The sequence below is a fragment of the Labeo rohita genome, chromosome 22, assembly GCF_022985175.1.
Source record: "Labeo rohita strain BAU-BD-2019 chromosome 22, IGBB_LRoh.1.0, whole genome shotgun sequence".
Classification (NCBI taxonomy): domain Eukaryota; kingdom Metazoa; phylum Chordata; class Actinopteri; order Cypriniformes; family Cyprinidae; genus Labeo; species Labeo rohita.
In genome coordinates, this window is record NC_066890.1 from 44,723,135 (window position 1) to 44,737,354 (window position 14,220).

General features: G+C 33.8%; 1 protein-coding gene across 6 annotated transcripts; it reads right to left on the bottom strand.

Moving 5' to 3' along the window:
• Positions 1–385: 385 nt before the first annotated feature.
• Positions 386–13,301, bottom strand: LOC127153520 (NACHT, LRR and PYD domains-containing protein 3-like). 6 transcript variants are annotated; one of them, XM_051094610.1, is made up of 12 exons: positions 13,119–13,301; positions 12,645–12,766; positions 11,566–11,622; positions 11,318–11,422; positions 8,223–8,279; positions 7,974–8,078; positions 4,537–4,653; positions 4,079–4,163; positions 3,413–3,608; positions 1,475–3,317; positions 680–850; positions 386–573 (listed from the first exon to the last, which is right to left on the bottom strand). In XM_051094610.1, the coding sequence occupies exons 2-12, from the start codon at positions 12,704–12,706 to the stop codon at positions 399–401; spliced, it is 2,973 nt and encodes a 990-aa protein (XP_050950567.1). In that variant the 5' UTR covers positions 12,707–12,766; positions 13,119–13,301; the 3' UTR covers positions 386–398. The 6 variants fall into 6 exon arrangements, with proteins under 6 accessions (XP_050950567.1, XP_050950568.1, XP_050950571.1 ...); XM_051094611.1 differs by lacking the exon at positions 8,223–8,279; XM_051094614.1 differs by lacking the exons at positions 11,318–11,422; positions 11,566–11,622.
• Between the last annotated feature and the right edge of the window lie 919 nt (positions 13,302–14,220).

The following is a 14,220-nucleotide window of genomic DNA, read 5'->3' on the forward strand; positions in this document are numbered from 1 at the left end:
AATCCTGCAAAACCTTGATAAAAAATAATAATAAAGAAGAAGAAGAAGAATCCTTCGAAAAACAATAGGGCTATCGCCCTTTTAGGGCTCGGGCCCTAATAATCCTTAGAAGAACAATAGGGCCTTTGCCCTTTTAGGGTTCGGGCCCTAATAATAATTCTTAGAAAAACAATAGGGCCTTCGCCCTTTTAGGGCTCGGGCCCTAATAATCCTTAGAAAAACAATAGGGCCTTCGCCCTTTTAGGGCTCGGGCCCTAATAATAATAATAATAATCCTTAGAAAAACAATAGGGCCTTCGCCCTTTTAGGGCTCGGGCCCTAATAATAATAATAATAATAATCCTTAGAAAAACAATATAAAAATGCCCTTTTAGGGCTCGGGCCCTAATTATGTCAACTCACTTAAGCTTCTGTAGTTTACAGTTCTTTTTCAGTCCATCAGAGATCAGCATCACTCCTGAATCCTGCAGATTATTGTTGCTCAGGTCAAGATACTTCAGATTGCTGAAGTCTGAACTGAGAATTGAAGCCAGATCTGAACAGCTTCCCTCTGTTAGATTGCACTTACTGAGACTGAAATAAAAATAAACATCATTAACAAAGACACATGATGGCACATCAACACGTTCTAAATTAAAGGATATCTAAATCAAACCTTTTGTCTTGTCACACAACTTACCTCAGTATCTCCAATTTACATTTTACACTCTTCAGTCCACTGCAGAGCAACTTCACTCCTGAATCTTGCAGATTATTATTGTTCATATTCATCTCTTCCAGACTGTTATCCGATTCAAGAGCTTTAGCCAGACTTGAACAGCTTTTGTCTGTTAAGTTACAATCGTTTAACCTACAAGAAATCATTTAGAACACCAAGTAAAATAAAAACAATGAATTTGTTAAATAAAAATATTTAAAAAATACTCCAGCATGGTGGGCTAAATAAACAAGCTAAAACAAGGCTAAATAAACAAGTTGAATAAAATAACTCTAAAATGGCGGGACATTGTAAAAAGCTAAATGTTAAGACCGCTTAAAGCTAAATGCATTACAACAGTGATATAAACATGCTGCATGTCACTATAATTAGTAGAATTTAATTTAATGATGTGTTTTTTTAATTATCTTAATAATGGTTATAATTAACCACTACAAATTTGTAAATTAATATGGATAAATAACATTCATATACTTATATCTGGCATATGATTAATAATTACTCATTGAGGTTTTTAATTAATCCTTTTTTCTTTTGAATCTTTTCTCTTTTCTTTTAAATCACTGGTCTTCAACCTGTCACCTGGAGGCCCACAGTCCTCCAGAGCTTAACTCCAGCCCTAATTAACACACCTGACTAAGGAAATCAAGCTGTTCAGGATCACTTGAAAATCAAGCTGAAGGACGTTTGAAAGAAACTTTGCAGGGCACTGGTCCTCAGAAGGTGGGTTGAAGACCTCTGCTTTAAATGACTTACACAGCTCTTTTGGAAATTTTCACAACTTCCAATAGCCTAAAGAGGCACTCGTCTGATTTCTTGAATTTCTGCAGCTCAAACTCCTTCATCTCTTCCTCTGATGTCAACAAAACAAAGGCCACAGCAGACCACTGGGCAGGTGAAAGGTCAGCAGATGAGAGACTTCCTTCTCTAAGTTGAGTTTGAATCTCTTTTACCAGAGTTTGGTCGTTCAGTTCATTCAGACAGTAGAACAGATTGATGGATCTCTCTGGAGACAGATCACCTTCTAATTTCTTCTTGATGTACTGAACTATCTCGTTGTAGTTCTCATCATTACCATCTTGCGGTGTTAACAGACCTTGTAAGAGTGGACGATTGGTCTGAAGTGACAGACCAAGAAGGAAGCGAAGGAAAAGGTCCAGGTGTCCAGTGTCACTCTCAAGTGCCTTGTCCACTGCAGTCTTAAGCAAATCAATCATGGTGTAATTTTTGTTTTCCTGTTCCCCAGACTCATGATTAACAAACACACTCTTTTTTTCGAGGTCTAGAAATAGATGTGCATAAAGGGCTGCAATAAACTCTTGAATGCTCAGGTGAACAAAGCAGAAAGTGGTACCAAGAAAAACTCCTTTTTCTTCTTTAAAAATCTGGGTACACATGCCTGAATACACTAATGCTTTATCGACATCAATACCACAGGATTCCAGATCTTCATCATAAAAGAGCAGGTTGTTTCTCTGCAACTGATGAAATGCCAGTTTCCCCAGTGAAAGCATGGCATGTTTATCCCAGGGAACATCTGGTGTGTATTTGCCTTCATACTTACGATGGCTCTGCAGGATCTGAAAGCGGAGAAAGTGTGTGTACATTTGTGTCAGAGTCTTGGGAGTTTCTTCAGTGTTTGATCTCTGCTGTGTTTTGGAGACGTCATCAGCCTTATTGTTTTTCATATCATTATTTATTTTCTCCTCCAAAATGTTATGAAGAACAGTGGCTGAAATCCAGCAGAAGACTGGGATGTAGCACATGATAAAAAGACTCTTTGATTGTTTAACATTATCAATAATTTTGTTTGCCAAATCCACATCTGTAAATCTTTTTCTGAAGTACTCCTCCTTTTTTTGTGCATCATTGAATCCTTGTACTTCTGTCACACGGTCAATATATTCAGGAGGAATTTTAATGGCAGCTGCTGGTCTGGTGGTGATCCAGATGAGAGCAGAAGGAACCAGATTTCCCTTAATGAGGTTTGTTAGCAGAACATCCAGAGAGACTGGTAACAATACATCACGGCAAATCTCATTACCCTCAAAGTTCAGAGGAAGACGGCATTCGTCCAAACCATCAAGGATAAACAAGAATTTAAACTTATCATCTCTTTTAAGGTTGAGTCCTTTTATCTCTGGGAAAAACTGACTCATAAGACCTGACAAGCTTTGTTTTTCATTCTCCTTTAAGTTCATCTCTCGAAATGCAAGAGGAAATATGAAAGTAATATCCTTATTTTCTTTTCCGTCAGCCCAATCCACAATAAACTTTTGTACAGAGATGGATTTTCCGATGCCAGCAACTCCTTTTGTCAGTACAGTTCTGATCTCCTTGTCTTGTTCAGGTGCTTTAAACAAATTTTGGCATTCAACCGGAATCTCTTCTGTTTTATGTCGCCTGTCAGCAGCCTGAATTTGTCTTACTTCATGTTGGGTATTGACTTGTTTACTAACACCCAGAGTCATATAAAGATCTGTGTAGATGTTATTCAGAAGCTTGGAGTCACCATGCTTTGCAATTCCTTCAGATACAGATTGGTGCTTCTTCTTCAGGTTTGATTTTAGTGGTCGCTGTTGAATGAGAATCAGCTCATCTAAGACACAAACAAAAACAAAAAAAGATATGCGTCAAAATATACACCATTTTCTAAGTAACAATGAGAGATTGTTATGCCCATGAACCTCTTACCTTGTAGAGCATCTGCAGCCTCAATTTGCTTCATATCTCTCAGAAAGAAGAGTGTCATATCAAGTGCTGCTTCTTTGATATCACGCATTTCCTCTATAAAGTCCTGCACAAAGTACTGTGTGTTCTTTCTTTTCAATATTTTCTTAAACTTGTCCAGCTCATTTTTAAGAAACACAATTAATTTGTTCTCAAGTTCCTGAAAACAAAGCAAGACAAAAATAAGTCCTACCTATACATTTAAAACATGTTTGAAATAAACAATTTATGTGTATTACAAACTACAGCCAAGCAATGCACTCATGAAGTTTCCCAGCATTGACAGTATAGACCATCAGCGGTAAAGTGGTTGTGGATACAAACATACAAACAGAGATACCAAAAACCTGACATGGATCAAATTCAGTAATCAACATGATTTCATGGTATCTTGGTTAATGTGCTTTTGAATTTATTGCCATTTATTTGTCACATGGCTGAAACATGAGCACTTTTATATTTGAGTTGAGATTTCAAAAATGAGAGATTGTTAGAACCCCAGTCAACATGAAAAAAATAATTTAGATTAAGTAAAGTATTTAAAAACATACAAATTAAATACAATTAGTTTAATAACCCACTGATAAGTAAATTATTTATTAATTAAAGCATTTATGATTTTTTGCTTGCCTTAAAGATCCATTGGAGATCTTCTTCGAAATTCTTGCAGTTGCGATAATTCTTGTAGTTTGAGTCTGATTTCTCAAACTGAAACCTGGTAGCAGAATAAAGGTGGATTTTATTAATGCATAATATTGGCTCAGTTATTAGGTGCAGAGTTATATGGAGGCACTATCCTCTTGGTTATAGTAACAGACTTTAGTACAGTTGCATATGAATTCCTCATGAACTTGAAGATTCAAATGTATGATCTTACTGAAATGAATTTAACTTACAAAAATGGCTTCGTGTTATATGGATCACTGCACACAATTTGCTTCAGAAAGCACATTTCAAAACTATCTTACATATTTTACCGTATTATTTTAAGGGAAAAAAAATAATTACACATTTTGGCAATGTAGATCTATTTTCTAATATATTACAATAAATTGGAAAAGGTAAACTGTGGTATATTGTGCTCCCACCTGTTGAGAAGAAAAGATGCCAGTTCCTCATCAGTTTTCAGTCTCTTCTGTGCTTTTAGAGCTTTCCACCGTTTAATTTCTTCACCAATATTTATTGTGGTCATCTGTTCTTTGATACTAAATCACATAAAATTGTACAGGTTCACAGCTGTTATGTCAAACAATTGCCAAACCAGCAGCTTACTGGTACTTCATTAGTACAGAAAACTCAGAAATAGTTTTATGACTTTAAAAGCACACACAAGATATACCTTTCGAAAAGTAAAGAGTCAGATGACCCTGTAAATGTGCCATTCCCTGATCAATTTTCAATTGGGAACATTAATAATGAACCAGGTAAACTGGAAATTAATTTTGATGATCTCCTTGCCTAAGAAACTCAAAAGGACTGGGATAAACAAACCAAAAAGCAAGAGAAAGGGACCAGCAGAAATGGATGAAACATGGAGCTGAAACATCAGAAAATCCTCTTTAAAAAAAAGGGGAATGATCTAGTTGATCAGAAAGCAAATGATTTAGAAACATTGAGACTTCAGACTTCTACTCTCACCTCCAAAAAATCTTAGTGAGAATAGGTGTTACTCGCTTGTGGTCCCTCCTGACCTTATAACGAAAGTGTCCCTCAAGGGTATTTTTGATGCAAAGGGCAAAATCCTTTTTTTTTTGGTCCAAAAATCTAGTTTTGATCCATTTATCTATCTATCTATATTTATACACAGAGTTGAGGGTAACACACTACAAGTAACGCAAGTTACGTAATATTATTACTTTTTCCAAGTAACTAGTAAAGTAATGCATTACTTTTTAATTGGCAAGAAAATATCTGAGTTACTTTTTTTCAAATTAATACGGCCAGTTACTTTTCCCCCTTATTTAATGATTAAAAGCTCTCCTTTCCCCATGTTGAGAGAAATCGGGAGTAATATGTTAGTTCTAGAATAAATTTGAACATGCTTTAATTCATCTCACTCACAAAAAACAGATTCAGCATTCCTCAAAATGAATAAAAACCTGCAAACCTGCAATAATTAAATATGTTAAATAATGCAAATATCCTTTATGCATTCAGTCCCATTTTATTAACCGATGTCTTTGCTGCCGACCTTCGATGATCCAATTCAACCATACTAATAAGCAAATATTACTCAAGATAATCTAACATTTGTTTTCCATTTTTTTTATTGCTGAAGACATTTTTTTTCTGCGGTCTACTGTACAGACGTGAATTTCTCAAAGCCTAAGGCTTCTGGTGTGAAAAGGCTTTTATATTTGCCAAAAATAGAACTTTTTATATTAAAAACAAAAAAGCAAGCCCTGCCCACATTTAAAAAGTAACGCAAAAGTAAAGTAACACATTACTTTCCATAAAAAGTAACAAAGTAACATAATTAGTTACTTTTTTAGGGAGTAACTCAATATTGTAACGCATATATATATATATATATATATATATATACACACACACACACACACATTTTGTTTCTAATTATTTATAAAGGTTTTTCTATTATTTTTTTTATGATTTTAATTATATTTACCTTAAATTCTGAATTTTGTTTTTTTTTATTTTGTTTTGTTTTTTGATGAAAATTTGCATATGTGTACATTTTTTCAGTAAAAAAGCAAAGAAAACCACAATTTTAGTCCAGTAATACTTTACACCTCATAATCTATAAGGAACTGGGTCACTTGAGTTTCTGAGATGCCATTTGGTGGCTAAAAATGGCATTACATTGCAGAAATTCATCAAAACAAAACAAAAAAAAGAAAAAGAAAAATTGAAAAAGAAAAAAAAAAAATAAATAAAATAAATAAGCATATGCATATAGTTTCATAACTTTGTAATAAATATCAAAGATAAATTTAAAAATGTAAATATGATATAAACTCATTGGTCTCCATACCATCACTCAAATTTAACTCTGTTAAGTAATACAAAAAAAAAAAAAAAAAAAAAAAAAAAATCATTTTCGAGCAGAAACATCATACATGTTATAATATATTTCTATGGGAGAGTGTGTGCCATGTGTATGTTTGGTGTTTGTGTGTGTATGTGTGTCACTGTACTGATCTATCATTAAATATTACCAAACAAATAATTTACCTCAAAGGATCAACTTAATAGGAAGCTAATAACTCAGTGTTTCCATCCACCTATTTTTATGCACATCCTGGTATATCACATAAAAAAAAACAAAAAAAAAATACCCTGGATTAAAACGCCAAGATACACATAAACTCAGAAAATGCGCATAAAAAAAACGTTTGCGCTTAACTAAGTTGGTTACAATTCTTATCCAGAAAAAATGCAAATAAACTATGATGGAAACACCATAATGCACATTAAAAAAATACATAAGACTTTGCGATAAGACAGCATAACTGGACCAACCAACGGAACGATCTCTTTGCACAGCATCAAATGCTAGTTTTGTCATTCTAAAATGCTTGAGCAAAGTCTTGTCAAAGTGCTTCGCTATAATTAACTCCTAGATCTGCGTTTCCAGCAGGTTCAAAAAATAAGATAGCATGACCGCGCATCTGCGGGATCTGAAGCTGGTAATTTATTGTATACAGAAATTATCATATACAATGCCTTCTGATGAAAAAAACTTAAGCGATCACGCCAGAGCCTCTGGTGGGAAATATTTGTATTCGTGCCGAATGAGAGAAAAATAGGTGCCTTCCAGTTACTCTTTAAATTAATTTTGGTTAGAATTGTATGTTGTTTATAACGAATGGCGTTATAATTTGTGATTTATTTTATAATGTATATATAAATTTTAGAGGTGTAACGATACACGTATTTGTATTGAACTGTTTGGTATGAGGCTTTTGGTTCAGTGTGCAATACAAACTGAACCATTCGTTGGACTAATCCTATTATATTTCGAAAATAAAAGAGCTTACAGTGTGTGAAATATAGGAATGTTCTCAGTGCCACTGTGCTCACAAGGCAGCCCCAGTGTCCTAACAGGCAACGTGATATCTGCTTCTCCCATCCCTAAAGAAAAACACAATTCTCCAGTAGGGTTGTGACGGTGAGGCAGTTCGTTAGACTTTTCTCTTGCTTTTATTCACTTTTAAATAACTTGTAAATGCTTTTTGTTAATGTCCTACTTCGGTAAACACTTCACAAACATTGAGGGTTAGTTATTTATTGACTCAGGTGTAAGGCTCTTCTCACCTTCTCACCCCATCAACAAACTGAGTTTCTTCTGATGCTTCAAAAACTAATAATCTCAATCAATTTTCTTGGTGACAAGTCAAAAATTGTAATGAACCGAACATTTGGACAAATATTTGACAAACCAACTGTGACTCATTGTTGACTGCAATCGTTATGCTCATGTGTTATGTTACATATGTGTTACATATATATTTATATTAACTACATCATACAGTTTATGGCCATTAATTAGAAAAACATAAAATACCTTTTGGAAGAGGATGGTGTTTTCTCACTGAAGTCTAGTCCATCACCTTTTGACTGGTCACTCTTCATAGACACAGAGCTCAATACAGGTGAACTTGATCTTTCACTGACAAGAAAAGAGTGACACTATTATTAAAGGATGTTCTTCAGCCACATCTGAAGAGTAATTGTCCTTCTCATGACTATATGTGCAGATCAATACACAACAGTGAAGGAATGTTAAATGATATATGCAAATCACATGAAATACCTTTTTGTTTGTGATGGTGTTTTCTCACTGAAGGATTCATGTAGGTTTGATTTTTCACTAACACCACAAAGGAGTTTACTTATTTTTATTTGAAGAGGTTTAATTCAGATAGTAATTACAGCAAATACAATTTAACAAACTATAACCATCCATAATCATTTTTCTCCTGCCAGAAGGTGGTGATATCATGGTGTTATAAAGTAATTGCTTTAAAAAAAAAAAAAAAAAAAAAAACTCTGAAGTGTTATGATAATAGTCACTGAAATCCTTTGGGTAACACTTTCTATGAAGCCCACATTTATAATACATTATAAGGGTATTCTTAATGAATGTATAATGCATTATAAAACACCTTATAATATGTTATATCATCTTATGAATATTCATAAGAACAGTTTTAATGTATTATAATATTTACTTATTTGTAGTTATATCTTAAGAGTATGATGACTTATAACACACGTTGCATTCACTTAAGTTACAATGGATTATATTTCTCATAATTATAATGTATTATAAGTCTCATATCTTGCCATATTTTGTATGCTACTTTACGTAAAGTTATCAATGACCACTTATAAGTATAGTTATAATAATAATAATATATTTTTTTCTCAAACAGCCATAAGATCAGATATTAGATCAGATGAATGTGTAATATGACACATTTGCTTTGATTTATTTTTACTGTAATATCAGTTTGATTATTTTGATGGTACCCTTTAGTCACCTGTTGATTAGTAAATCTGCAACTATGTCAACTAGCAGTCATAGGAGTATCAGCAGTATGTCTGCTAAATATGTGCTAACACTTTATTTTGATGGTTCCCCAAAAGACAAACTGACTATAAGTAACTTTGCCAGTACATCAACATTCACCATACCCTAACCTTGACATAAGCCTACTAATACTCTGAGAGTTAGTTGACATGTAGTTGCAAAGTTGTTTATAGTTGACTATAGTCAGTAAAAAATAAAATGTAGCCTAACATATTAACACTGCATTTTTTTTCAGTTGAAATGATTAACTAGCTCACATTCAAATTAATATTAGTCTCACAGGGAACACTCAAATAACACTCCACACCTAACCGCATAAAAGATGAAGTAAGATACTGTGCAGCTCTTAAATAAACAATTATAATATATTTACATTATAAATGCAAAATAAGATTTAATATGGTGTTCAATGTGTGTTATAAATAATCACAATCTTAAAAGTTATAACCACAAATGCGTAAGCATTATAGTTGTGTCATAATTGTTGTTATAATTATTTATAAGATCATAAAACATATTGTAAGGTTCTTATAATGCATTATGCATTCATTATAATGCCTTAGGAATACCCTTATAATGTATTATAAATATGGACTTCATAGAAAGTGTTACCATACTTTCTAACACAGTCTATGTGTTTCTGACAACAGGAAATACATTAAATACCTTTTGGTAGGTGTTTCCTCATTAAAAAGTGGTAGACTTTTCTCTTGCTTTTATTCACTTTTAAATAACTTGTAAATGCTTTTGCACATTTTACTTTCACTTTCGAATTGGCAGTAATTCAGCGTCAATTGATTGAATTGACAACACCAAACCTTGACATCACCATGTCGTATCGAACCGAACCGTGGCTTTGTGAAATGTTACACCTCTAACAAATCTGTACTAAAATTTTATAGCTGCTCATAAGTGTCCCCCCCTGTGAAAACGAAATACCCCCCCATTCAAGATTTTCTGATGATGGCCCTGGGGACACTTTTGTTACTTTTTTTATTATACCCTCTTAAACTCCTCGAATCCACTCAAATTTTATGCAAGACTAAATAATGTCTTACGCCTTTATTACTTTTGAGTTATTGTTTTAATATACCAAAACCATTTCAAATAGTAAGGTGTTTAAACCTATCTTAAAACAGGACTCTGGGTGATTTATTATTATAACCTAATATCTGTTTTATCTATTAACCTATTATTATTACCTATTAGTCTGGACCTGGATATGCTGGCAGGGACACCGCTGTAGGATTTCTGGGACAACTGATGACTACTCTCCAGTCTAAGAGGTATAAGAACTTTTTTTTTAATAGGAATTGGGTTTTCGGATTGTAGAGATGGTTGTTAAAAGATTCTGATTTTCAGGTGGTCTAAAAATATACAAAGGTGATGGTGTTTTGAATGGTCACTCTTCACAGACACAGAGCTGACCACATCATTTTGATGTTCACATCAGGGATTTGATGATCTAAGTTCAATTACATTCTCAAAACTATCTCTGCATGCTATACCACTAAACACCACTCTAAGACTCCCCAATGTGAGTGGCTTTTCCCATTAACTCTGGTTAACTATTTTATTTTAAATTTTAGTACATAAACACCACACCTATCAGTGTCACGATCAGACGAGGCAAGACAAAACAACGACGTAGAAAAACGAACAGTTTAATAATAATCCAGGGGAAACAATGGGAAACACAGGAGTACGGGGTAGCAACATCAACGTCCGACAAAGCAAGAGGGAAAACACACGCTATATATACACAGACTGATTACAAACACAGGTGCAGACAATGAGGGAGAAACCAAAACACACAGAGCTGCAGGGGAGATGATGGGAGAAACCAACTAGAAAGTCCAGGGGTGTGACAATCAGCAGTGACACATCTTATCAGCATTTGTTCTACCACCATATAAATTACCATTACTAGCTAACTATATCCTGCCTGTTTTCATGGACTTTAGACTCCAGCAAAGTTAATTTCCTACTTCTGTAAACACTTAACAAACATTGAGGGTTAGTTATTTATTGACTCAGTATAACTGAGGTGTAAGGCTCTTCTCACCTTCTCACCCCATCAACAAACTGAGTTTCTTCTGATGCTTCAAAAACGAATAATCTCAATCAATTTTCTAGGTGACAAGTCAAAAATTGTAATGAACCGAACATTTGGACAAATATTTGACAAACCAACTGTGACTCATTGTTGACTGCAATCGTTATGCTCATGTGTTGTGTTACATATGTGTTACATATATATTTATATTAACTACATCATACAGTTTATGGCCATTAATTAGAAAAACATAAAATACCTTTTGGAAGAGGATGGTGTTTTCTCACCGAAGTCTACTCCATAACCTTTTGACTGGTCAGTCTTCATAGACACAGAGCTCAATACAGGTGAACTTGATCTTTCACTGACAAGAAAAGAGAGACAATATTATTAAAGGATGTTCTTCAGCCTCATCTGAAGAGTAATTGTCCGTCTCATGACTATATGTGCAGATCAATACACAACAGTGCAGGAATTTAAATAATGTATGCAAATCACATGAAATACCTTTTTGTTTGTGATGGTGTTTTCTCACTGAAGGATCCATGTAGTTTTGATTTTTCACTAACAACACAAAGGAGTTTACTCGTTTTTATTTGAAGAGGTTTAATTCAGATAGTAATTACAGCGAATACAATTTAACAAACTATAACCATCCATAATCCTTTTTCTCCTGCCAGAACGTGGTGATATCATGGTGTTATAAAGTAATTGCTTTAACACTGCATTTTTTTTTCAGTTGAAATGATTAACTAGCTCACATTCAAATTAATATTAGTCTCACAGGGAACACTCAAATAACACTCCTCACCTAACCGCATAAAAGATGAAGTAAGATACTGTGCAGCTCTTAAATAAACAATTATAATATATTTACATTATAAATGCAAAATAAGATTTAATATGGTGTTCATTGTGTGTTATAAATAAGCACAATCTTAAAAGTTATAACCACAAATGCGTAAGCATTATAGTTGTATCATAATTGTTGCTATAATTATTTATAAGATCATATAACATATTGTAAGGTTTTTATAATGCTTTATGCATTCATTATAATGCCTTAGGAATACCCTTATAATGTATTATAAATATGGACTTCATAGAAAGTGTTACCATACTTTCTAACACAGTCTATGTGTTTCTGACAACAGGAAATACATTAAATACCTTTTGGTAGGTGTTTAGGTGTTTGGTAGGTGTAGCTGATTTCATGTTATTGTTTCATAAGATTTGGCAAAAACAGTCAGAGAATCGGATCACCAAACAATTAGATTTATCAAAGGACTTCTGAGTTAGCCGAGAAGCAGTAATTATCTGATTTGCGACCAAATGTAAAACAATTAGTTAGTGAACTGGGCCGCACTTTATGTTTTTGACTCAACAAGAACCAGTTCATAAGAGTCATTAATAAAGCCGACTGGTCATTTGCATTTTTAGACTCTTATAAACAAACACAATATTATCCAGTTTTTCGTCCATCTTACTGAACTTTTATGATAAACACTTGACTTAGGTAACAGAGCTGCAATAATGAAACTAAAGCTGTGTTTTTAATGATTCTTTAAAAATACACTCGGTCTTACCTGTTTTTCTCTGAGAGACTCATCTCAGACAGAGGGTCCTTTTTCCCTAGCTCCCCTGACATACTGCCATTGAAAAAACACTAATATTTTTGCACTGAAGACATTCAGTTGCTCAGCAAAACCTGGACATGACAGCAGGGGGTGAATAATGAGAGATGTTGAACTGGTAATAAACAAACTGTATTAAACTAACACAGGCTTTTAAACTAATATTAACCTTAATTAATATTACATTCCATTTAGTGCAACCAAACAGTGTCAGGTTAAGGTGTATTGCCGATCATATTTATACCGCATTTCATCATTATGTCACGCTCAAAATTTATTGTATTTATTTTGACGGCTTCCACAATAGTTGAATATAAATGTAGGCTATTGAGCTAAGTAAACTGACACGTTCTATTCAATCATATGACATAATACGACATTTAAAGACATTCAAGCGTCATTCGCCGCCCGCTTGGGTTTACTTACCCGTCTAATTGTAAAGGTCTGATTTCCCGAATGCTTTCGATTTTTACATTATGACGAAACAAGCTAATATAAAAGGAGGGAAATAAAATCAAATACGTAGAAAAAACGAGGACGATTTCAAACTTGCAGTAGTATGACAGTCGTGAGCATAAAGCACGCTGAGCAGAATGGTTTCTTTTTCTCCCCTTTACGATCCTTGTCACATGGTGTGACTCTTGCCAAAGAGACCCGATATCAGCATTTACAGTAGGGTGGAGTGGGGGAAACGCCCCAATGAGGTAAAACGCACAAGATATATATATATATATATATATATATATATATATTTTTTATTTTTTATTTTTTTTATTTTTTTTTTTTACTTTAACTATGGACTACGTTGACAAGAGTGATGTAGAAGTTTTCATCAAAAATGCGGCATATTGTGTTTTCTAAATCAGATCGTTAAGTGCATATCATTCTATCAAGCGGCTTAACAAATTAGCCTATGAGAGATGACTTTATACTTCAAATAGATAGCCTATATCCTCAACAATCAGCAACGTTTTTGTTTTAAAATTTAATAACTAATCTAACTTCACGCCATCATCTTTATTAACCTAAACTCAACATGTATTGTATTTTATTTATTTTTATGATAGTTTTCAAGCATTGCTTTCTGGACTGTGAATCGATTCATTGTCTGCCTTTGACACTTTCGGTTTCGTTTATATAAATCTAAAATGAGTCCAATCTAATGGCATGTAGGCTATACGCACTTTGCGAACAATACAATAGTTTTGCAAAAACTTGCTTCTGTGTTTGATTTTTAAATCAAAACGGCCTTAAAGGACCGGTGGAAAGGCCAGACGTAAAACCAGCTGCATTAACAGCTACCTTTCATGTTTGACCATTAGATGGGAGAATATGGCTTCGAGTAATTAATGCACCCTGCGCACAAATTTTAAAGTGATAATTTAAGTACTTTTAATCAAAGTGGAAACCCGGTGGTTTTCAAGTTGCTTGTTATAAACTATATTTAAATGAATGATTATTCGTTTTTAATCTCCTACATACAACAGTGCAATCCTGTGGCCATCCAGTCAACAACAACAACAACAAC